The 27,654-nt window shown below is 32.2% G+C and overlaps 1 protein-coding gene across 1 annotated transcript in view; it reads right to left on the reverse strand.

Annotated features, from left to right (window-relative positions):
* Nucleotides 1–27,654, reverse strand: part of GABA-B-R2 (gamma-aminobutyric acid type B receptor subunit 2) — a 335,226-nt gene that overhangs the window by 165,011 nt on the left and 142,561 nt on the right. Inside the window, exon 9 of the mRNA XM_071890371.1 lies at nt 7,470–7,722. Coding sequence (XP_071746472.1) covers nt 7,470–7,722 — 253 coding nt within the window. The remainder of the gene's footprint in view (nt 1–7,469; nt 7,723–27,654) is intronic.

Consider the following 27,654-nt stretch of genomic DNA (forward strand, 5'->3'; position numbering starts at 1 on the left):
TGATACAGTTGTTGACGGATGACTCTTCAAGTAACTAAGGACTTTTTTGAATCTTAAGGCCTTCATCCTGTCGGTGAAGATATGTTTTGGAGTCATGACAAAGCTCTTAAGGCCTATTTTATCATTAAATGCCCTCCTGAAGGTGATCTAGTCCGTGTTGAACTTGTCAGCCAAGCAACTTATTAATGCTGTTATTTCTTCCTTAATCTTGCCCTCCAGGGGCCGGAGAAATGTTGCATCTTGCTTCAAACCATTTTCTCCACGTCCTGCCTTCTTTTTACTCCTTTTCCAAACTGATTGGCCGCAATGATCCTGTTTAATACATGGTCAAGACATCGTGTTTATTTTACCACAAAATCATTATTTTTCATTCTCCCTTGCTAAATAACTCTAATCATGGTGCATTCTCAATATTTTTGGAATACTTTTGGGGCTGATTTATATTGTCTAAATTCAGTTAAGTTTTTTTATATGTATTCTTAATTATTTCCAATCTGTTGGCAATAAGTTTTTTTCCAAATTGCAGCGTCAGCAAACGTATCATAATAATTGACTGAATTTATTTTAGGAGTAATGCAAGGTTCCTCATGTTTCGGAATCTCAACACATGATGGCCAAAAATCTTTTAAACTAAGACAATGGTCATCTTCAGTTGTAGCAATATGATATTTATCTAGATCATATTAACAGTCCCAGCTATAGAATAAGCAACAATCTAAGGAAGTGAAGCTAAAAAATTATTTCTAACCTGTAGATGTTATTAGACAGCACATGCATAAACAACTATTAGATTATATCTAATTACATGATAACTAGAATTATGGATAAATGTAGTATAACTGTAGCCAACTAAATCAAACCCCTAGCTATCAATTAATGTATTTACTCAGAAATTGAAAGACGTTATATAAGACTATTTTCATTCTTGGCTGTTTTTATAAAGTAAAGTTTTCTAGTTGAAAGACTCAAATAACAATTTAGTATAGTACTTCTTTAAAATGTTAGTTCAGACTACCATGGGTATACAAATAAATACTACTTTGTACATAAAGGAGTTTGCATAGTCTTTGAGTCGTATAGAAATGAAATTTAAGAGGTCTCGTTGTCATTTTTTTTTTTTTTGTACACATCCTCTTTGAAAATTATAAGAAGGGTTATTGTCATACAATTTCAGCCATATATGTCTTGTTTTGTGCGATAGTTTTTTGCTAACTCAAATCCAATTTCATAATACTATTCTCTGAGAAGCATTGGTGCCTATTGACAAAATCTTGGACAACAAATTTTAATAGGTCTCTATTGAGGCCAAATTTGTACCACTAAGAGCATTGGCCATAGACAAGAAGAAGTTACATCCACTTGTTTCCAGGTCAGGAGTTTAGGATGGATACATAAGAATGTCCCATCCGAGATCCCGGAGCTTCTAGACGTCACTGATATGCGACCGGCCTGGTGTTGTCTTGATGAAACACGATTTCTCTCTTATTCACCAATTCTTTTTCTATCTATCCTTCGGCTAATGATTCAAATCGGTTTTATAATCAATGTTTAGCTCCTGGTCAATGATACAAATGTAATTATGAAGATCCACTATATCAGAATTAAATTACTAGAACCACTGTTGTTGTGCAACACGAATCATAGGTGTATTGGCCTGTACACATTGCTAATTTTCTTGGTTTCTTTCAAAGCGTTTTTCCCATTTAGGTAGTAAAAATGTAAATATGGCTTATTTCTTCATGTGAAACCTCCATATTTGACGCGTGATAATTCGTGACTGAACCGCCCATGCGCAATACTGCCCATAAAGCGTTTGTGGTATACACTTACCCCTTTACAATACTTTATCGAATGCTCCGATGTGACCAATAAATTCAAAATATCTTTTTTCTAAAACCATTACTCTACTATTAAAAGGAAACCCGATGAATAATCTTTTAATTGCAAATGCACTACCATCTTAATCATACATCCCTTCTCTTCCCTCTTCCTTTAATGGGGTAGGGATCTCATTATAAAAATATCATGCCTAAAAGCATTGCCAAATAAATAAATAAGTAATTACATTAAGGGATTTATAATTCTTTAAAGTAATTACTCCCCTCTTTCCTCTTCAAAAATAAAATATAACCATTAAAAAACCATTTAGATTTTTGTGTGATAGTAAGTATGATATATATGGCGTGTACAAGTTGGGATATAACTAGTGATGACAATCGTTTGTATTTTTTGGAATTGGTAATCTGAAGAATGAATTTTCTTTTCTTAAGTACTTATCATTATTATGGAACTCCTGATCCAAAAACTTACTTTCAAACTAGATTCAATTATTTTCAAAACCAGAGCGAACATTCGTGTGTGTTCTTTATTTCTTCTCCATTGCCAATGCAGCTTGTAGCTGATCTAATGAAACGTCAGGATGACTAAGCTTTAACAGAACATTCTTCAAATTGTCAGGGTGTCCATGTTGATTTTCTGTTTCTTATTTTATCAAGCCCAAAGTATTCCAGTTTACCACCACTGTACCCATATACATGGAACCTCCACTCCTTTGCTCCCTTATTTCGTCCAACTTTACTGCTATTAATGCAACTACTTTGGTTCGAACTCTTAGTAAAAATAAAGCTTAAGTTGGTCTTGATTCGGTTCTATATAATTTTAAATAGAGAAGATGTATTCTTTGTTTAAAAAGAAAATATGTCGTAAAATAATTATGTGAAACCTTTTTCGTAAAACGGAGAATTAAAAAAATAAGTACTAGACCTGAATTTCTGTCTATGTTTTAAATATAGGTCCATATTGTCCATGAAAAAAATAACTTAAGACCGCAAATGGGGAAAAATTCGGTCTCGGTCTGAGTCTCAACTCTAATTTTTCTGCAAATATGATTTAACCTCAACTTAAACTATTCAAAGAAGAATGGGAAGAGATGTGATCATTAGTCATGTAAATCGTCTGTTTTTTTTTGATATTCCTTTTTTTTTTTAAATTAAAAATTTGAAAAATTTTTTTTCTCTTCTCAGCTGTTGTCATTATTGTTTAACTTTACTAGATTCAATAATATTCAAAACTTGATTGAACATTTGGGGGTTTCCATAAATAATGTAGAGTAACCATTGGTTTTTTGTATAATTATAATTGAGAATCGTAATGTTTAGAAATGTTCAGGTTAATTTCCTTTCCTTTCACAATAACTCATAAACTATCGAACAGACTGGCATAAAATTTTTGACAGCAGTATTGAAAATTAGTACTAATTGAAAATCAGGTAGATTTTTTATGAAATAGTACCATCTATGTGTGAAATCTAGTACTTTTCAGGCCATTGTGTTACATATCTATATTACTATGAAAACAAAAATAAATTCACCCCTAATAATTCTGAGGAATGCCGGATTCTCCCACTAGTTTTCTATAACTAAACTCACTTAGGTTACAAATTAAATAATGTATTTTAACACAAAGAAATTGCAAATTGAACAATCTACTTAATAAAGTTACAACTTTTCATTATATGAACACAACACATAAAAACAAATGAGGAATTGATGCATCCATCTAAATGTGAATAATGGATACTAATTATATTTAATGACGTTAATAATTAATTCTATTACAATAGTTATTAAATCAATCTTTTATAAATAAACTTATTAAGCATTTAAAAAAAGTCAAAACGTCAATATGGACTAAACAGATTTTTATATATACGAGAGTGGACCTAGCAAAGAAGCAAGACATTTTTTCACAATTTTTATTTTATTTTGCAACATAGTCTCCTTGTAACTCTATACAATTTTCCCATCCGTGCTTCCATCCTTGTTACCCGTCCAAGTAGAAATCGCCGTTTTTCTTTGCAAATATATGTTTGCGAGACACTTTTTGTTCTTGGCTCAATCACTCCGAGTTTAATCGACTTAGACACTTCAAATTTTAAAGTAACAAACCTTTATATATTTACTATTATTTAAATCTATTTTAAGGTTACATTTTCAAAACAAATATTTAATTAAAACTCTAATCGACTTTTTCCATTATCACAAAAACACTCAAACCACTGTTACACAACAACTGGATATCTAAAATAGCTGAAAATTTGGTGAATAAATAGCAATAGATGCTAGAAGGAGATGAATGGACTTTATATATAATTGATGCCATCTTCAGGTTGAGGTTGGAAACTTTTCAGACCCCCCTTGTATATATTTGTATTTCTTTAAAATAGTGTTGTTTGTTATACACACATATCTAAAACTGTTCTATGATATATTAAAATCTGTGACTGAAATTTTCTCTTCTGATGAAGAAATCCCTGTTGGTCAACTCCTATGAATTTTTTACAATTGTAAAGCTAAAATATTTGTCGTAGTTGTCATTTTATTCAATATCATGGGGTATTTTATGGAATTCTTCCATTTTTGGATAATATTTTAGATCCCAAAAAATGATGGATCGACTGAGTGTATATAATTCAAAATCCAATAAAAATATTGCTGACAATAAAATTCATTAATCAATGGTTAATAAATGATAATTAAATCAAATTAATATTTGATTCTTTTCTTCTGAAAGCTTTATAATTAATCGGATCGATTAGTTGCGGTCGAAAAATTTAGGTGTCCAAATTACCTGCAGCGAAAATGTTTGAGGCAAAATTACGTAGAACAAGCGCTTGTAGCACCTTTAAATCTTAAAGAATCTGTCCTGCCAATGACATACCCATTCAGCAAGAGAATTGAACTTCATGCAACAAAGCAAGATAGAAAATTGTCTTTTATAGCTGTATCAAATTTCTGAGAGAATTTCAAACCAGAAATTAACAACCAAAACAACCTGTTGACCCCACTTTTGATGGACTTTTGGCTAAGATGCAGTACTAAAAAATCATTTTTTACATGAACATGAGCCCCAATAAATTACAATTGAAAAAAGAATGAACCTTCAGAAATGCTCTTTCCTTTTGGAGAGTATCAGATCTGAGATCATTATGGAAACGATATGAAGTCAAATTAATTGATATTGTTGGGAAAAGAAGAGGTCTGTGGTATGTGGGTGGAAAGCAAATTTGTCGAGGCTTTACACACCCTATTTTGTCTCCAGCTGAAAAGTGGTTTACTTATAATATACTTAAAGTGTCTTCTATTATGAAACCAAATGACTTGTATTTTTTCTGTAAAGTAGATGAGGAGACAGCATCTCACATTTTATATGACTGCAAAGCTCTCAGAGCAGCTTTTAACATTGTTTCAAAGGAGGTGGTATCATCTTTTGGAAGAAAAATTATGAGGAACAACTTTTTCGCTTTGACATCCCCAAAAAAGATCCTACATCATGCCGTTAGTACGAAAGTACCATATTACCTTTATTCACTTACACGAATTTATGACACCACAAATGTTTCGTTGGAAAACATTGTTACAGACTACATTAGATTGTTACTCTTTGTTTTAAAAAAAATATGAAGCTTCGAGTTTTTTATATGGTTGTTTTTATATGATTATTTTTCATCGCCACGTATTTATTAAGGATTATTGACCGCTCTTTAGGTTATTAATGTTTTTATTTTGTTACTTTGTTAAAGTTGTACCAAAATAAATGGTAATTTTAAAAAAACCAGTTGACGCCACTGTAACTGCATGTGAATTTCTCTTTATGATTTTTTTGTCTAACATCATTGTTCTACTGCAAAAATTGTACAAGAAAGGAATATGACAAACTTAGTAGAGTTTGGTCCTCTGTTTCAAGTATATACTTATTTTCTCTCCATTAGCCGAATTAAATCAATCTTGAGGAAGGATTCCGAATTTGGGATCGGTGTTCATCAATGGATTAGTGTGCATATGTTGGAAAGTATCCCTGAGATTTTATTTTGTGGGGATCTGCTCTGAGAATTCCCTTGAACGACATTATTTTCTAATCCTTCATTCACTACGGTAACAAAATTTGTGGTTAACTTCTCCTACTCACTAATACTAGAGAGTTGAAAGATACACTTAGAGGATTCAGGAATATCATCTAACAACTTCTAAGTCATTTAGTTTTCTCTGACTTGATAAGCTGCATCTTAATTGAAGGAAACACTATCTTGGGACCTTGAACTTGATATTTTTTCTTCAAAAAATGGACAGTAAGCCAAAAGGCTAATAAAGAAAAAATAAGGCCGCAATAGAATCAGGGGACCAAACTTTACAAAGCTTTTTATTTATTAATGTTGGAGAGTGTATTTGAAGTATATAATACTGGTAGCAGTTTAAATATTGGACCCGGTACACAATATTTGTAGCGAGAAACAACGAATGTTTATACTATTTTGATAAAAAGAAACCGTTCTTTCTTAATCTCGATTTCAGTTATGATTTGACTCTCAAATTATTTTTTACTATGATGATCATATCAATTAAACTTTATTTTGTGTTGACGAGAAGCATACATCTTATTTTAAATGTAGCGTCTCTTTGAAGACAGCCTCATTGGCTGAATGATTTACAAACTAGTTTTTATAACTATGCAGAAAATAGAACAAGGCTGTTGAGTGATTGATTGATCAAACGTTTTCTTTATAAATCTTAATATACTTATATTTACATGAAAGGAATGGATTAGCTCTTTAATTTTATACTTAAAACACATATTTTTACACTCTTCTAAATCTATGGCAGTCAACATAAAAAATAAGCATGAAAGATTTTTCTCAAAAATGAGTTAGGATTACATTTGTAGTCTGTTAGGAAATATCATCAATTTGTATCAATAAATTATTCTTATTTACCCACAGAATGGGCTGCAAATTACAATTTAAGTAGGGAAAATGCATCATTAATAAAAGAAATGAGACATCAATCAATTTTATTTGAAATTGTGGAGAATATTCTAGGTGAAAACTTGAAACATGCACTCTTGGGGGGGGAATAGCCTACAGTCATTCTTTGACGTGCATTTGACAAAAATCTGTATTTATCTTTTAAGTTATTATTTGTTCGATGTTATTTATAAATTAACGTAACATCTAAATCATATCTTTTACTATACAATAATGTCAAAAATAAAATTTTTATGTTGAACGACTTCTTACTAAAATAGTTTAGAAATTGATATATATCAATGTAGGGGTAGAAAGAAACCTAATCTACAAGTACTAGTGTAGATATTCTCTTTTATAATAAGATAATTTTTATTTAAACGTGAAGCAACATTTTGAATAAACTTTTTATAACAAAATACATTTTTTTTATCAAACTTTTTAACAACAAATCACCAACCAAAAGCCTTTAGTAGTAGTACATGTACCATACTTTAAGAACAACTCTCAAATTTATTAAATAAACCACAAAATGAGAAAAACTACTCAATTTCCTCGTTTATTTAAAATTCAATCCAATTTGATATCTCTGAGGATTACCAAAGGCTCAACCGGAATGCCTCTTTTTCACATCTCTACTCATAATATATAAAATAAAAAAATAACTTACTTATTATGCCTATATTTGATATTAATGGCAAGAAAGCAAATGGCGAGAATGATGCCCAAAGATGCTGTAATGACGAGTATGATGTAGATTGTAAAGTCCACACGCGTTTGAACGATTCGTCGAAAGGTCCGATCCTTGGGAGGACGATCTCCTGGGCTCCAACTTACTTTCCCACATCTCTCTAAATATAGAGTTCGAGTTACGCCCGAGTATTCGCCAATGCAATGTTCCATTACATCTCCGTTCGGTGATTCTGTAAATAAGTGAAGGTCATTTCCATTGGATTTGGATTATTTTATATGAAATTGAAAAAAAGGGGAGGGGGGGGGGGAATAGTACTTTTTTTTCAACCTTCAAGAAATGTGTGGGAGTTGAAGGCTTTCTCTTTTTGCCTTTTTTCATAATTTTCTTTCTCTTTAATAGAAAAACAACCATCAACAAAAAAACAATAACATTATTTAATGACCTAATATTTTTAATGAGTGTAAGTCTATTTTATTACCATAAAATCCCTTATTTTAAATTTTTAATACTAATTAATGTGATGAGTCAAAACATCATGTCATTCAACTCTTCGTTACTTCCCTGTCCTTGTTTATCAACCTCAGAGAATATAATATATTCCTTAAATTTTGTGTATGGGCATTTCATATGAAGTGAACGCACTCCAACGACAAAATCAATAACAATTTTGTTAGTTTTTGGTCAGGGTGTTTATTCAAAAGAAAAAGTAATAATATGAGTGATATTTTAGACTGATGCGAATATAAAAATCCGTTTGGGAGACCCTCAAAGTTTGTACATTTTTGAAGGATCCTCAAAATTCAGCTGGACATAGGTTTTGCTCAGAGTCAACTGATTAAATAAATGTTTGCTTAAAAAAACTTAGAAGTTACTTCAATTTAAAGGTTATTAAAAAATAACATTTTTTCTAAAAATACCATGAAAACATTATTGCAAATATTTAAAGAGGCCTCAAGTTTGATTTTGTAAAATTTTTGTTCGAGCTGAACTTATTCATGCACTAAGAGGATGCAAAAAATTATAGTGTAATTTCAAAGGAATAATATTTTGTAAGCTTACAATTGGAGAAGTCCATATTTACCATAAAAGTAAATTAATTTCTTTTTTTGAAAAAATATAACATTACTCTTGTATATTCAAAATAAACATTATAAAGGACTAACTGGAGTTCAAAGATTTTTTGAAAGACTTCCAGACGGGCCCTTTTGTTCGCATAAGTATGGAATTTATAACATAGTGTTCTTTTGTCGGTATAAACGCATCAAAAAAAAAAATAAAAAAAATATCAATATAGGTGATGATGATGTCGTGAAAATGTGTACGCAATACATGGAATACCATAGTAAGGAGCCATTACCGTTTGAAAGGTCAAAGTCAAAGTTCAAGGTCACATAAATGTTAAAAACGAAAAATGCGACCATAATTATGTTCCACATTCTATGTAAGAATTAATTCATCATATGGGCCGTTCACAGGGGTGGGCTGAAGGGGTTATAACCCCCCCTTCCCCAACCCAAAAAAATATTTTACCTTTTACCAAAAAATGTAATCTTTGATTTTTTTTTCAAAAAAATTGAAATTTAATTTAGTTTTTCAAATTAATTAAAAAAAGTTTAATATTTGAGCTTTTTTCTTTACTTTTGGGAATTATTTCCAAAAAAATTAATTTTTGTTAACAGCTATGGGTTTTGAATTTTTTTTTTTTTTGAAAAAATTAAATATTTGAAGTTTGAATTTTGTGTGAGCAACTGTAGATTTTTGAAATTTTTTTAGGATTTCTAATGAATTTAAAAAAAATTATCAAAAAATTTATATTTTTAAATGTTTTTGAAACATATTTTATTTTTTTGTGAGCAACGTTGGATTTTTAAGCTTTTTTTAAATAGTATTCTTTTAGTAACCTGCAAACGCCCTTCATCATATACATTTTATTGTCAATTTTGGAGGCGTGGTACTTCATAATTTTTTGATTTATTAACAAATTCTAGAACTAATTATAGAGGTTTTCAAAATATGTTTTTTATGCATTCGTATTAGCTAGGCAAGGATGAGTAAAATATATTTTATTTTGTATAAAACATACGTTTGATAACAAGGTAAAAATAATCTATCCTTGAAATTGATTCAAAATGTTATATTATTTTATACTACTGCTATTTTTGATGATGAATTCACAGCTATGAAATAAATAATTAAATTTTTTTCAATTTTATGCCTATATAGGGTTGATCTTATCTAGTAGTACACTTACTTAATATGGGAAATTTATACATTAACTTTTTTCAAACTCAGTGAAAGATAGGTTTTGTTACTCAAGATTCCTTATGTAAAGTTTCAGCTAAATTAAAAACAAAACAAATGAGGTCGAGTATAATTGAGGAGTATAGGAGTGAAATTTTGAAGCTTCACTTACGTAACCAGTACCCAGGGTCATATTCAAAAAGTTTGGCTGCAGTATCCACTATTTATGGTACAAGGACTTATTAACAGCCCCCATAATCTTGTGCGTTGTAACCTGTTTAGGTGAATTCTGCCTTCCAATTTTTGCAAAAAGGAAGGAACGGCTCAATATAGATCCTTTCATCAAAATTTTGGATAAGAAAGTGCTATCTATCGGGGACAACTTTGATTTCCGTAACATTGCACCGCTGATATTGAGGCTTTGTTAAGAGACAACTGTCCGGACTTTTAGGACTGCAACATTTGACCCGCCTTTTCTCCAGACACGAACCCCTTGCACAACTCCATCTAATTGCGTCTAGAGAAGACGGTTTGTGCTTTTCATCACAAGAGTTTTTAGTCTCTAGAGGCTTCCATTAAGAGAGAATAGGCCAAGCTAGAGTCTGACAACATAGTCAAAGTCTACAAGGGATTTAGGTCTCCTATGAGGCAATTAGTATAGCTGAGGACTCACATATTCAATAAAAGTACTGCTAAGCACTATTTTGATAAATATATGTCATTACAAAACCTATAGTTTAAATTTTACTTTAAAAAATTGAAAATAATATAATGTCAACCACTAAATAAGATCAACTATGTAGTATCAATTGAAAAAAAATATCAATAACGAATAACATTTCATATTTGCTCTTATATTCATTTGGTTATTTATGTGCCTTAATAATCAAAGGGAAGTATTCGTGTTAGGATTTAAAAAAAGGATTAAAAGTATTATGTGCAAAATAACAACAAATGTTTTACTTGATACAAAAGACACTTCAATATTGTATCATTTATTATTATTGAAAAAACAATCAATCTTTTCTTTATAAAAATTTTTATAAAGAATATCTTGAGAAAAAAAGGAGAATATTTTAGAATAATTGAATAAAAAAAAAATCAATATATAGATTTTACGAAACTTGAATTATTCCATTTTTTCAGAAGGAGTTGAAGAGTACTACTTTATTATTATTCTACAAAAACACGCCTCTGGAGTGGCACTACTTATTATAACATTAAAAAACTTATCTGAGAGATAAATTCCATTTTAAGAAAAAAAAAAAAAAAGTGATAAGCTTGTAGTCGATATGCACAAGTGACTTCCTTATATTATACATCTTGACTACTCTTTTCTCTATAAATCATGTGGCATAGTATCTCTCTTCCAAGACATAAAAAATATTTTCCATTTCACAAAGACACTAAGAATGATTGTTTCGACTGATGCATAACAAAATAATTTTCCAGTATGATTTCTGTATTAGCCCAAATAAAAAAATAGTCAATAAATTGAGTTTTTGTATGTTACTCTCTTCTACATTAATAAATCAAAGATGGTCTGTAAACATGTAGATTTTCATCTATGCTGTCCTTAAGTTAGTGTACAGTTTACAGAGTACGACAAAGAAATTTTCCTCTGTCAAAAAACAAAAACAAAACTTTTTATTAGAAGAAAAAATAATGTCTTCCCAACCATCCACTCTAAGAGGCTCCACACACTGAAGCCGAGGGGATTGAGATCAGAACTGGAAGGGACCTGAAGGTTTTGTCCCATCAGTCAGAAAAGTATTCCTTTGCAAAAGTGTTGTGTCTTCAATGCCGTATGGCTGGAACACTGTCTTGGGTCCAGATATAGTTGTTTTCAGGATAGTTAGCCTACAGCCAGGGAAAGATTTTCCAACTCAGGACCGAATGGTAGGCCTCAATCCTGATTTTCTCAAAGGACTTAAAGAAGAAGAGATATATTCTCTGACCATCAGAGAACACAACTCTAACGCACATTGTTTCACCGGTTTTTTTGTCCTGAAGGTGCATTCATCCTGTTGGTGAGGATATGTCTAGGAGTCATGACAAAGCTCTTAAGGCCAAAGTCATCATGAAGTGCACTCCTGATGGTGATCTCCTCTACACTGAAATTGTCAGCCAAGGGGTGTATTGATGCTATTAAATCTTCCTTGATCTTGGGCTCCAAGGACTGGAGAAATGTTTCATCTCGCTACAAACTCAGTAGATTCTTGTCGTAAAAAAATAACAATAATACAATCCAGGGTATTGTATATGAAGCCAAAGATACTGTTATTGAGCTTTGGACTTGTTGCCTTTTTTGAACCGGCAATGTCATTCATAAACAGGCTCTAAACAGGGGACAGACTCTACGCTACTGACTAATAATGCATTCACCAATGGGATAAACTTTGTCCTCTGTTTTTGGGTGATTGTAAGAATCCTTATCACGTCCTAATTAGTGATTAATTCAAAAAAACCTGTCATTCCACCTCTTCCTAATTGGATCCACCTCCACGAAGGAGTTCAGATATTTTAATTCTTTTGTCTCTTTCCTTGCTCATCTGAGACTACTGAAACAAATGTAAATAAGAAACAATGGCACCGATTCATCAAGAAATCTTTTGTATTTCAAACTCTTTGAAATAATGTCACAAGACACTTTACGAAAAAAAACAATTGTCTCTTTGGTTGTATCTACGTTTGTAAATAAAGATTTCAGGCAAGGGATTTGGAAGAAACAAAAAACTTTGTTTGATAAAAAACTAAAAGAAAATACCAAATTTACCATTGGAAATAAAAGTTTATAGCTTTTTTATATTTGTGGATGGGGGACCCAAAGATAAATATTATATATATTTTTTATGACTTTCCATTTTTTTTATTTGATAAAATTTTTTATTAATCAATATACATAAATATTCAAATGTAGGTATATTGATAGATATCTTACAATATACATGCTTCTCTTAGAAGGTACATATCGATTTTTACAAACTTATTAGCCGCATTACGTAACCTTATGATCCTTTATATGTATGTGCGTAAGGATGAAACAGTTATTTTTGACTATCAAAATGCTGCTCGGACATACCAGGTAGTGGCATTGAAAGTTGAGCACTTCTCACTCCAATAATTAATAATCTCTTTCTTACTAATTCATCCGTATATAACCAAAACTAAAGTTATTGTCGGGATGCTCGGATTGTATGAGTACACCAAACGATAACATATGGTTTTCTAAATTACACAAAAAATAAGGGTTACTCCGCTCATATATAGGGAGGTCCATTGAAATCTGAACACTTAGTGATTCAATAATTAATGAAGGTTGAATGAATTAATTCTTATTTCGATATATTAAAGCAAAAACAATTAGTTATGGAAAAAAAAAAAAAAAAAAAAAAATGACCCTGTATGCTTTTTCTATTTGCATCCTTTAAGCTTAATGTAAAAGTGAAAAATATGACCCAGGCTTCATTCTGTATTATCTATGGAAGGAGTGGTTTCTATTTTGCTTGCTTGAAAAGTAATTTTTGTATAAGATATCCAAAGTTTTTTGGATATCAACCTCATCCTAACAGATATATATGTAAATCCATTACAAATTCATCCTTTCATAAGTACGTATGAGCTATCGAAGGATTAATCCAAAATGATGTAAAACAGGTTTTGTTTGATTGGAGTTTTGAGATTATATTTCCTATTTATATAGATATATAATAATAATTACTACCCTTAAAACTGTAAAAAAAATGAAAAATAGTGTTTCGAGTACAATTATAAAAATATATCATATGGCAACCTTCTGCTTATTTTAGAGAGCTACCACTAATTAGTATCATACTGAAATTTATTTAATTTATTGAAAAAATATGTATCTTCATATAACACAAGAGAATACTAATTTTCGTACAAATGAATTAAACTAAAAGAGAAAATTATCTATGAGTGCAGAGTCAAAAACTGATCTCAGTCATTTAAATTATAAAGTATTTTGGATTATATTAATTCCAGACTGAAATCGCTCAAAGATCTTTTTTACCCTTAAAACAATCACCATATTACAAGTAAAATTAATAAAACTTATATAAAAGTGTTTTTATTGATTCTGTATCTTGGTCTGAAATCGAAACATTTCCATTTTTAGGATGATAAATGATGAAGAACGACACTCTTATTTAGACCTTTATAACTTATTTATAATATATTATGATGAGGAATATCATAACTTATATTATAAAAAATCATTCAATGTATAATTTAAAAAAATAAAATATTATAATAATATGCATCTCCCAAGGATTGTGAACCAATTTTGAAATAGGGTGTACCATAAATAATGAGCTAGGTTCATAATCTCGAAAAGTAAAAAAGATAGATCAAAATTTCCAACGGCATCGTTCTTATAACATATTTTGTACTGGGAGAGGTTGGGTAATGTCACACAAGTGTTATAAATAGTTGACAATCGCACCATTTCTATCTATCACCACTCTCGCCGCTGCAAATGGAGACACCTGATTTTCTCTCCTACTTCTTGATCCGATACAAGCTCGGCAAGACAGTGAACGAGATCCACACAGACCTCGTCTGTACCTTCCTTGGCACCTGCCCTGGACTCTCCACTATCAAGAGATGGAGGAAGGACTTAAATAGTAGGAGTTTTGGTCTGAAGAAGAGGAAACACCCTGGATGTCCCCGGGAGACAAAGACAGAGTAGAACGTCCCCCAACTGAAGCTTCTGATCGAGCAGATCCCCCAAATGAGTACAAAGAGTAGAGTGTTCTGAGGACCTCTTGAAGCTGTTCTGAGACCACGGACAGGCCTTTCTGGGATCTCATCTGTTAGTCTAGGACGAGTCTTGTTTCAACTGGGACTCGGCGGTGCGGATGCATGTTTGGGTGGAGCCCATGGGGACGCGGTTCTCAACCCCCGTGTGAAGCTGGTGACGAGGAAGACGATGATCCTGATGGTGTTTACCTGTAAACCGAAACGAGTCTCTATCCAGGCACTATCACCCGGGAAACCAGCTGACCGGAAGACCATGATAGAGTACCTGAAGACGACCGGGAAACGCGTCAACAACTTCCTCCAGCACAGGATTCACATGAAGGATTGTCTCCTGATGTGGGACAACGACCGTCCTCACGCTGCCGCTGAAACAAGGGAGTTTCTAACCTGAAGGGACGTACAACCGGTCGTACAGACCCCCTACAGCCCAGATCTGAACCTGTGTGACCGGTTCCTGTTCCGGAAGTTGATGCATCTGCTACGGAATTACGAGTTTGGGGGCATGAGGAAGCCACTACTGCCGTGCAGCGGGCGATGAAGAGGGTGAGCGAAGACAAGTTGTTCGACCAACTCAAGAAGCTCCGGGAGTACTGCCAAGACGTCATTGCAGCACCAGGTGATTTTATTTTCAAATTTAGATGTGTTTTTATGAATTTGATGAAAATCCCCAGTTATAATGGGTCAGGCTCAATATATATGGTACAACCAGAATGTATCCGAGGAAAACTATCAGAGCTCCTAAGGGAGTAGATTGAACTCCTTCCTGGGAAATGAGACAACAGGATTGTATTAAAATTATCTACTCATATTGAATGTATCGTTTAGTTATTTTGATCCTGTTGTCTCATTTACAAGGAAGGAGTTCACTCTACTCCCTTATGAGATCTAGTATTTTCCCTCAAATGAATTCTTCTCCTTTTGTCGCTTGTGATATTCGGAATCCGAATCCGAACTTCTCATGAGATGGATGATCAAGTTAAAAGAACCTTCCTTCGATTGCCTCTATCTTCCTTTCACGGGGCTTGACGTTATTATTTGCATTAAAATCCGGGAAAATATGATGATATTGTTAACTATTTTCTAGTACACCCTCAGAAAAAATAGGATCACTTAAAAAAAAAATTGGAAAAAAATGCATGGAAAAAATTTTAGAAATAGAAATATATCGAGTTCAGAACAAGATAAAAAATCAATAAAAAAACAGTTTTTAATGTGTTATTCCTATTTTAAATTTGGTGATTGTTTTATGTGTAAAAAATTACTCTGACCGATAACAGTCCCCAATTACCCTAATCCCAAATATTTCAGAATTCAGATTTTTACAAAATTCACTCCCTTTCCTTATTGTTTCCCTGTGTAATACATAAAATTGGTATTGTATAAGTTTGCCCGCACGTCATAGGTACTTCTTCTTTTAATCTCGAAATTGGAGACCGTACCAGCGGTTCGTTGAAATTCAATACTCGCAACCTTTTAATAATAAGGAAGTAACTTTGCAAGGCGAAGAGAACATAATTGGAGTAACTCAAACGATCATAATTGACCATGTTAACAGTTACTCATCAAAGTTACAGTCATTTTGGACGTGTTATGTAACAATTTATTGATTGAGTTGATGTGAGTATTTATGTGAAAATGGTCATAATCAAATATGTTTCGATTGTTGTAGTTTAGGCGGAATAAATGCGAGTTTTGACGCTGATAAATTGCTGTATATGAAACTTAGATATAGCATTGTAAGCCCGAAATAAAAATATAGTCCAAACAGTATACTGCAAATATTTTTATTTTTTTGCAATTGATGAGACAATCACCCTTCTGAACAAATATTTTGCAGAGAAAACGCCAAATACTATTAGGATGGATTACAGAGATGGGAATATCACTGGGAGAAGCGTCAAGAGTTACAACTGGAATATTTAAAAAAATTAAATGCAATGACGTAGCTCAATTATAGAACGACGGGGCTCAATGATGGAACAACGGTGCTCAATGACGGAATAATGTAGCTCAATGGGCAACACGCTCGCGTGAAATTATTTTCTTGACCTCAAAATGTATAGGCTTGCGCCCCAGTCGTTCCTAGAGTAGGAAATATACTTAATGTAAATTAACTTAAAAGGAGATTCTAGGTCAGATGGAATAATTTTAATACTAAAATAATTACTTATGCTTAGTCAGTGCAGCTCCGTCTGACCAATTTAAGAAACATGGAAAAAATATATCCAAAAAATGTCATTGTTCGAAATAGTTATAAGTAATTCTTGGACTTTAAGTAGAATTAAGGATCAGCATCCGAGTGTCTAATTTCCTTGATACATATAGATGGGGATTTTTGCTTAAATATTTCCATCCTCACATAACATCATATAACAGCTAATCTAATATAATTTCATGACAGCTAAGCTGCTCTTCCCCTGAACCTTATTTAAATTGTCTAGGTTATTTTCTTATTTATGTTTTCTTCTTTTTTACATGATTTACATCTTTGATAATATCATTGCTCAATTTATAACCGATAAAAAAAATCATACACAAAGTGTTGGACTCAAAGATGTAAAAGGTATACGCTGTCATTATTTAAAACAAAACAAAAAAAAACTACGTCATTGATGCATATCTTCCTCGCACAATATCAATACATTTCTTCAAAAATAAGATTTTATTATTTTCTATATTAAGCCCGCCAATAATTTGTACTTTTTACACATTTATTTTTTGAGGTGTTTTTGTATTTTCTTACCGAGGAATAAAGTTTTGCCGTCTTGGAGCGTACCCGGAAGATTGCTATCGTAAAATGACACTCTGTAAAATTACCTTCAATTGAAAATAGCAAGAAGGAAAAATGTATGCTTTTAAAATATATTTATATGTTATAATTTATCTACCAATCTGAGCTATCAACAAACTGGTCTGACCATTCTAAGGATCTGTTGATAGTAAGACTTAATCATGAAGGGGAAAAATATGTAAAAATGCATAGTTGTTTATTCATCAAAAGTAATCATTTTAAATAAACCATTATGCAGGTCGTTAAAATAAAATTTCTTTTCGTCAAAGAGCATTAAAACTAATTGGTAAAACCAGTCCTTTTCGGATTTAATTACTTATAATCCAAAAAGTAATGTACTTAACATTTTAATATTTTGTATCGTAAGTAATTTAGCCACCTCGTCAAAATTAACTATTCCTCGTGACAAATATTTGCATATATAAAACTGTTGTGGCGAGGGGGAAAGGTGTAAAGGAGACTTAGATTATGTGTAACGATATATTTACATTGTCCTATTACCAGACAGTAACTCGCCTGCCAGGATATTTATAGTTGAATACAATCTACACTATATATATATAAAACGTCTTATAATAATAATGGAGATTTATAGATGGGAAGGGACTTAGTGATAGTTCACAACACCACCCCTTCAATCCCACGGTCCTTTATTTTTTAAAGGTTTAATATATTGTTGCATTTTAAAGAATACATTTCTAAAACAATGGAAAAAATATTATTATGCTCTGATTTAAAAGAAAGGACTACTGCCTGTTTAATTAATATTAGGTCAACAACACCAAGATAAAAAACAAAAACGGGCAAATCCAGATATCTGATAAATAGATCACATCATGAAGGGAGGATCTTGACCTGGTTCTGACCCATAATATCCCATCGATGGAGAAGGAATTGATGATTATTGTAACCTTAGAGACGTAATCATGGTTCCACAAAGGGAACTCTTGGTGCTTTTGTTATTGCCTATTAAATCAATTATATTTTGGAGATGATGTTCCACCTATCTTTATATAGTGAGGATGTTACAATGAGCCAATCCCAGGGACTCATTCTCACATAAAAACTTCTCCAGACTGCTTCCTCCACCATCCTCTTTTATTAATTGTAATCAAGATAAAGTAATAAATAACATTTTTAAAATGCTGATATCTTTGTATCAACTTTTTATTTGCTTTGATTTTCATCCTTCTAGTTATTTCATGTCAAAATATGGCAGTGAATCGTAGTTATACCCTAAAAACTTGATTAAAAAAGGCTTTGAAGGTCAAACCTGCTCATGTTGGAAGTTGTAATAGTCATTTTCGTGTTCTCAAGCTTAAATAAAAATAATAAATTTGAATTCAGCCTTGCGGACGCTCCAAGATCTTTATTTTGTTGCAAAATTGTAATCCATGATAACTTTTGAACAATTTCACCTTCAAAACATTCTTGAAATTGTCATGGTAACTATTATTGATTTTGTGTTTTATTTTTCGAACATTCATTCGTCATTAATGATTACTTTATACATATATATTGCCTTCTCAATAACTAATTAATAAAAATCATGTTCAAGATGCATCTACAAAAAGTATTGCTCTCGTTCTAAATTGTATTTTATACTACTCTAATTTAATTAAAAGTTAAATCATTTAATCCAATTAGAACAAGGGTAAACCTTATTTCAATATGAAAAAAGAGAAAGCCACAGCATCAATGAATTATTAACAATTATTATATACTTTTTTGAAGTAGGAGAAATAACCACTAATTAGTGATAATAAATAAGAATTCATTCTTAAATTTATAGCCATTAACTCTACGTTTTTGAAGCTATAACAAAGAATGTAGTCATATACATTTACACAACATATGGTTTCTGTAATGTACAGAAATATCTTTTTTTAGAAACCAATTTATTGTTGACCCCATTCTTTTCCTGACAGCTCCATGATTGAAATAAAAACGTTTGTATTAACCTTTAACTATGGAATAAATTTTTTGTTAAGTAAAATAACCATAAAAATCAAACATTACGCCTAATAAATGGAAGAATATTTAACAAATAGCAGTTTAGCAGTCATACCGCTTCATTAGATCAAATGAAAGGAGCTATCAATGAAAATAAAATAAAAATACGCAAATGTCTTACTCTTTATATAGCAAGGATAATTAGGCTGGAGATACTTCAATGTCGATCCTCAATTACTCTCTGAATCCAACAGGGATTTTCCCTTGAAACTAGTTATTAATAATCCATTTAATAAAATTAAATTTTCTGAAAAAATTTTCAAAAATTCACAGACCAGGGAAAAAAAAGGACACCATCTAATACTGAAGGGCTGAGAGTATTCAACCATATTTTAAGTGCCCCTAAGCTATTTAGTCCCCCTTCCTCCTTCTATATTGCAATAATACTACACAAACTTGAAGGTACTCCCTTGGAGTATAGAACAAACAAATATTTATGACAAATATGGTTAGATATTTGTCATAAATAAAATGAAGAGAATTTATAAAGTGCTATCATGTACCCACAAAATAGTAATCAGCTCAACCCTCTACATTTGCTGCTAGCCTGTGGAATGCAATCGATTTTAAAAGAATTAAAAAAAATCGATTGCTTATATGAGCAGTTTGTTAAGTCCTACGCCATACTCGTCAAATCCAAAATAAATTTTAGTGATTAGTTTTAAGTAATCCCTCAGAGTTATACTAATACTAGTAGAGGCCTTACTCATAACTCCCAAACAAACTTTTATTTTTACTAGTGATTACTTTATACTCAAACATTGCCTTATTAAAAATTAAATAAGGATGATCAGAACTTTGGAAAATATAAGAGCCGGTTCATTTACCAACTAGAAAAGCTGATCCTACTGTCTAGGGCATATTTTATACAGCTCTGCTAATGAGGGACTTATAACAGGTTTTTAAAAAGCGCGGGAAAAAGTTAGGAGGGAGATTTATTGTTCTATAAATTTAATACCCCTGTAAACATCCGTTATATGATGGGGAGGGAGATAATGAATTAGTGCCATACGAGGAAAACCTTCTACATTACAAATGGATTTTAATAAAATATTTATTATGGTTATTTATAAAAATATATGTTGTTCTATTATTTTTATACAAGACACCAAGGATATGCAATAATTCAGATATACAACATGTGACGCCATTGTCATTTTTTAAAGAATTAACACTTTCGACAAAATGTCATTTTTAGTTATTAGAAGGGATTGGCAAAACGTACAGAATAATAACCGTTGAAAGACTAGAAAAGAATGACTGGCTGGTACTTCTGTTGTTTATTTTCAAATTATGTGTATTCCTTGATAGCATGTTCCCCACGTCATTACCTTAATTGTATCTCGCAACCTTTTATTTATAAAAAAAAAAAAAAAAATCAGTTGTTAGTGGCCCTATTCTTCCCACCTCTATATTTATTATTTAACCATTGTTGCTCAGAAAAATTTACAACTGACAACGATGTACAGTCCTATATGTTAGCGAGGTAACGCTGTCCTTGGTGACGTTTCTCTCTATCCCTGAGAGAAGTATTCCCTCTGGTGTAATTTAAGAAAAATATATTATTATTTAAAAAAAATTATAATTGCAATAGTCTCTCCATTCTAATAATGTTCTAATAGAGAAGGTTCTCCTTTAATTTCTCAACCCAAAATCTGAACAAGGATGTGTTGTTAATAATTAGTGATGTAAATCACGTGTATTTTTTAGCTTGTGTGTTTTTTTGGAGTTGGCAAACTGAAGAGTGAGTTTTTTGTAGACTTTTGAAATCTTTAATTTGAGCAGTTTGATAATTTCATGGCTCAAAACAATAATTGGAAGCAATTGAAAATATTTAATCAATTGATTAAGAAGAAAAAATTCCCTCCTTACAGCCTCCAGTTGTATTGAAAAACGTATTGCCTTAACAAAAAGTACTAAATCAAAGTGTATTGGGAAAATTAAAAATCTAATTTTAGATTTTTATATCTGTAATAATCAGTCATTTTTATAATCATTAGGAAGATTCGATTTTTTTAATTTTAATTTTAAAATTTCACCACCAAAAAATGCTCAAAAGTCTTAATTGATTTAAAAAATAACAGAAAACACATTAATACTGATAGGGTCTTAAACCCCCTCAGTATTCAAATTAGTTAAACATGAAATGTCACCATGAATATTTTTTTTTTGATAACGACGCTCATGACTCATCTAGATTATAACTTTGTTTTTCTCTTCTATTGTTATGAAGTACTTTAAAAGTGATATTTGTAGCTTTCTTCATGGGACTTAGTTTTTTAATGCTAATTATATTTAATGTTAGAGTAGTCAGTGAATATGTATATTAATAGATCAATTTTTTGCTTTAAAAAACTATCATTTCAGAACAAGGAGTTGTTATCAAATTTTATCTTTTTCGGACGACAATTTTTACTTATTTTATTTGTTGAATGACTTTTAGAATTCAAAATGAAATTAACTATTTAATTCAAACAGGACAATATATCTTTTATATAAAAACTTAATCAGAAAAGAATTTCTACAACAAAATAAACACAAAATTCAGCTGTATATAATATGTTGAAATACTTTCATTATTAAATTATTTTTAAAAATAAAGATTATCCAGTTAGAATATAAACCTGATGTTTAGCCTCATATAATTATATTTCAATGTTGTATTTTGTAAAACTGTTTTATTAATATATGTGGTGTGTCAACATTAAAACAATCACGAAAAAAGAAAAGAAAAAAATCAATTAATTTTCTTACTGCATACAGTTTTCCCCTCAGAATTGTGAAAAAAACTATTCTAAGAATCAACTTTGTCATGATTCTCAAAAAAAAAAAAAAAAAAAATGTATGACAATGAGATACACTATATATACAATTGGAATTTCAAAGTAGCCACTCTTGGCCTCCACCATGACCTAGATCTTAGACATGTTGGCCATGCAGATCTTCTTCAATTATTCTTCCGAATTGTCGGCCCACTCATTCTCCACTGTAGTTTTGACGCCATACACATAGGAGGTGGCACAGGCCTTCCTCTTGATTGTGCCCAGATCCCATCTTCCAGAGGGTTGTAGTCTTGTGAGGAAGAGGCCACATTGAACAAGCCCAGAAACTCGCTGAGTATTTTTCACACCACTTTTAGTTATTTGGCCTTTTTTCGCTTCTCTAGTCGCTTGTTGTCGTCCAAAGGCTTTTTAATCTTTGTAATGGGACCCTTCGAGCATGGGAAAATGTGGGACATCTGGTCATAGCTCGTTCCCCGATAAAAATACGTTAACACAAGAAGTATTTTCTTCTCCATCTCAAGTGTTATTGGGATAATTTATGCCCCTCCCCCCTCGTTGTTAAAAATAAGTCCTCTCAAACAAAAAAAAAAAAGCAAAAAAATATTGGGACAGACACACTTGCATATATTAAAATAAAAATATATTATATGTACGAAAAATATCCTATAACATCGTTAGAAAATTTAGTTCTATGAATCAACTAATAAATTTGCATTTTTTTACAATAACTCTACTTTTATTTTCTTTAATCGATTTAAAAGAAAGTTAATTGTACAAATCTAGCGATTTAAATGGTACTTATTTCAGTATCGATTAATTTTATTATACACAAATACAATATTATCTTAATAACTAAGAATAGGGAGGCTAATGCATCTTTCTTCTTTGAATCACGCAGAAGCAAACTCAGAAATTTGTAACAAAGTTGAAATAATCTAGCAAATTGATCAAACTAAACGTAAAATGCATCAATATTATACATCAAAATTTTAATGCATTAAAAAATATATAATAATCCATATTAGTGACAACAAATTAAGAGTTAAGTAAGGGATTCCCAATTCACTAATTTTTGTAATTGCATTGGTATTCATATTTTTCAATGGAATTAAAATGGAGTTAGAAGTAGCTGATATTTTCTCTCTCATATAATTTCGTAACAATTCCACAAACTATATTATATTCATTTAATAGCAGGAGAAGAAATTAGTATATAACGAAAAAGAGTTTCATATTATTCTTGATGGACACAGATCGTCTCATATGTTTTGGAATAAAACTATATTCAATAGTCATAATGGAGTCAGGATTGAGGCTTATAGAGTATAGTCCAGAACCCATTATTACCGAGTGGTCTATTTAAATCTCAACACTTTTAATTTTAAACTTCGAAAAGATATACTTTATCAATTAACAATAGAGTTTCAACAAGATTAACATTATAAACAGATGTGTGCTCTCTAGCGGCAATGATGGTTCCATGTGGAGGTGGAAGGTCGAGTACCCGCTGTAAATGTAGACCTCTTTCATGGCGTCCCAGTGGCGGCTGACAGCGAATTTGAGGGCATTGGTTTTTGGATGACGGACACTGCAGGACTTTTCATGTTGAGGTGGTTGACATCAGGGATGTAAAAAAAAAATAGTTTTGTAACGGAGGGGATTGGTTTTTTTCATTCCTGGTGTTAAAAGTGGCATCTTCACCCTCTCAAGGCTTTTTCACTCACATTTTTGATAGTTTTCTGAAGAGTCTGCGTGTATGGGCCCTCATAGATTTGAGGGGATGGTCCAAGGCTTTTTTTTTATTCCTCCGGGTCCAGTTTGGCCCATTTGACATAGCCCTTTTTTCTCTCCAACGTTACGATTCAATTACGTAAATGTGCGGATTTCAATGGACTACCCGGTATTCGTACAGACTACAAACTATACTCCACAAACTAAGTTTTTTAAATTGAATGTATATCAGTGGGATAGAGATATATGATTAATTTGTTTTTTTACATCTAGGACATAGAAGGACTAAAATTAATCAAATAATTTTTTTTAGAGTAGGAAACAAAGCGTAGTTGACTTTCGTAAGAATTGAATTAAGAGTTTCAATGCTGATTGATGATGTTAACTTTCTCAAGGGGACTTTTCTTTGCATACTCTATCTCTTTATGTCACTGTTTTTTTCTTACAGAAGAATTTAGATTAAAGCATCAATATAGAAAAGATCCAGAGAAACTAATGTATTCTTGAGTATCTGGACTATAATTTACGTCGTAAAAATCGCTGCCAAAGACCTTGAAGTTAAGAGGCATCTGTACAATGAATAACCCCTCTATTCCAGTCAATGATATCCATCGAGTGAGATTGAGAACCTTGTACAGGGAGTAGGGATCAAATTATCGCCTACTTTAAACCTTGATAACTTGAAGACAACATTATCAAATAAAACACCAGTTACCAAATAGAAAAGCTATTCTCGCCAGCTGACGATACGTAGTTCAGTTAGCATCATGCCGTCATCATATGAGGAGATAAAGAGCTATAAGTGGAACGAGGAGCTTTCGGGGTACGCCGTTATTGGTTAATAATGGAGGTGAAATCTCCAATTCAACGATTGCTTCAACCTTAGGAGTGAATTTACGGACTGTTCAGCGTATCCGTAAGACGCTAGAGGACACCTGGGATGTTGATGCCACCATAAAGAGGGCACCCAAGGAGGAGGGCTTCGACAGGAAGGTCAGGGATACCGACTTTGTCGGCAAGGTGAAGAAGATGCTTGAGGATGACCCTACCAGGTACATGAAGGCCATGGCGAGGGATAAGGTGCAGGAGCTACAAGATGCAGGTGGCCAGATCTTGACCCAGAAGGCAAAGGACAACAGGCTGATGAAGTCAACAAAGTTGCTCAACAAGCTCAAGCACCCAAAGCAGCTCGGGATGCTGTGTTTTTTCTCTGATGAAAAGAATTTATGTCAAGATCAGAAGGTCAACAAGCAGAACAAGAGGTGGATAACCACCTGCACCAGCCATGTGAGGAAGGTAATGAAGACCAAGTTCCCTGCAATGGTCATGGTGTTCGGGGTGGTCATCAGTGAAGGTCATGTTATGCCTCCCCACATGCTTGAAGTGGGTCTAAAGGTCAATACAGAGGTCTACCTGGATGTTATGACAAAAATGGTTCTGCCCTGGATCCAAGGGGTGGCCAGAGACAGACCCTGGGTGTGGCAACAGGACTCAGCACCCTGCCATGTGTCCAAAATCTCCTTGCAGTGGTTAACCGAGAACCGTTATGACGTCGTAACCAAGAATTTGTGGGCTCCTAACTCTCCCGACCTTAATCCTTTGGAATATTTTGTCTGGGGCTATGTCTCTCGACATAGCCCCAGACATCCCCATATCACCAAGGCCCGCCTGATGGACTCCATCAAGGAGGTATTCGGCAACATGGACAATGAGATGGTCAGAAGAGCCTGTGGCCGGTTCAGAGGCCGTATTGAGGCCGTTATGGATGCCAACGGTGATTATATCAAATGAATGGCTACTTTTTACACATATGCTCGTCATAGTTTTGTTTTTAATGAAAAAGGTAAAAAATGTATATTTTGTGTTGTTTTTTATAGAAAAATATTTTGGCGACAATTTAATCCCCGCTCCCTGTACTTAGTACATAAATATTGAAGTAGGAAATGTGAGGTTAAGATATGCAAATGAAAATGTATGAGGCCATATGAATGATATAGATGAATATACATATATCGGAATGCTTTATAGGATGAGATCCTTGCAAATCCCCAAAAACACTAAATTATCAATAAATCAGAAAGAACAAACCACCAGGGTATAATTAACAAGCAGTTTTAATTTTTCTATTGTTTTCCCTTGCATTTTTTAGGGTAATTAACCTAGTCAGCTTTCTCTTTCTTATTGTTTTAGTATTTATAGGTTCATCCTATGATACTCATTAACTGTGCCAGGGTTAATTGAAAACATTTCGAACATCGGAAAATGAGATGTACAGTTTCCTGAAAACTATGAATCCTCTTTCCAACCGAAGTAATACTGGCAAAAGACAATTACTTGAATCAGATGTGTTATCCCTTGTGGATAATGTCATATATCTGTCTCTCCAATCGTTCTGAACTTGGTTATTTGTAAAGATATTTTTGACCAGAGGTTTTAAAAAAACTTTACAATTGGCTTGCATCGTGTAGCAATATTCTGTAAAAAAGTTTTTTTTTTCGACATATACTGTGAGATCCGAACATACGACCATAAGCCAAGCTCCGTGGGTCGTTGTTAAATTTTTGACCTCGCAACTTCCATTCTTCTCAGTGATATAGTAGGATCTTCCTTTGAAGGCCTCTATAATTTTGTATGAGGTTTACCAGCCACTTTCGAATGGCTGTGAACCTCGTTATACTCCTTCTCAACTCAAATACGTTTGATGATCAGCTGCATGGTCCAGACATTTACACTTACATTTATGTTGTCAATCTGTCAATTTGACCATTGTCCTACGTTAACATCAACTATCCGTTGTCTATGTTGTATTTACATTGACTTTTTTACAGTAACATATATCATTTGAAAGCTGAGGTCCTAAGAATTTCAGTGTTATCATCGACTTTTAGAAATGTTCATAAATAAGTATTTATTTTAAACTTTAAAATAAATATGTGACACTCTGTAAATTGGTGTCTCAACAGGTTATAAAATATTGGTACCATGGCAACACTACAATAGATTTAGACACACGTAGTACAGGGTGCGACAACATAGTCTCCTTTCTTTTTAGTTACATTCAAATTTTTTCTTCTTTATATTAATTTTCATTTAAAGGTATTACATGGATCGTTTTATTATAAACAAATATATCAAAATTAGTTGATAACTTATTTTTTTTCATAGTTCTGAGTTCATGAGTTTTTGGCAATTTTGCAAAGATCTTAAAAAAAGTTATTTTCCAGCAAAAATCCGGTTCAAATAAACCGATTCGAACAAATTGCACTATTTTAGTGTCCTTCATATCATAAGATATCATGGTACCAATATACACTAATTTGTATTATTATTTCGATATTTCTTTGCGTTCAAAGAATTTGTAAATAATAAACATCGATTGAAAAAACCGTTTTTTTGTACATCAGATATTGAAGCAATTAACTAATTTTCATTAATTGCACGAATAAAAACTCAGAACATAAATTGAAAATATATTTTTTTTCTATAATAGGTCAAGTAATAAGTTCTGACCATTTTTTGGCTTGATATTGACAATAAAATTAATATCGTTAGAATGTCTGGGTTTGATTGTTCCAAACGGCATTTTGGCTAATCTTCATTTCTTTTACAATGGAATAAGTGATCACAACTGCTTTGCTGTTTCCTTCGATACTGTATTAGGTCCATAAACAGCACATATCTTTTGGCCGCCAACTCTGTTTTTTCAATTTGGTTGTAGTGATAATGAAAAATGTATCAAATTTTCGATTTTTTTTTTTACTTCCATTTTGGAACCCGTAACACACAACTAGCTTCCCCGAACACAGATTTTTTTCTTTAC

This window comes from Lepeophtheirus salmonis, chromosome 8 (genome assembly GCF_016086655.4).
Source record: "Lepeophtheirus salmonis chromosome 8, UVic_Lsal_1.4, whole genome shotgun sequence".
NCBI classification, from domain to species: domain Eukaryota; kingdom Metazoa; phylum Arthropoda; class Copepoda; order Siphonostomatoida; family Caligidae; genus Lepeophtheirus; species Lepeophtheirus salmonis.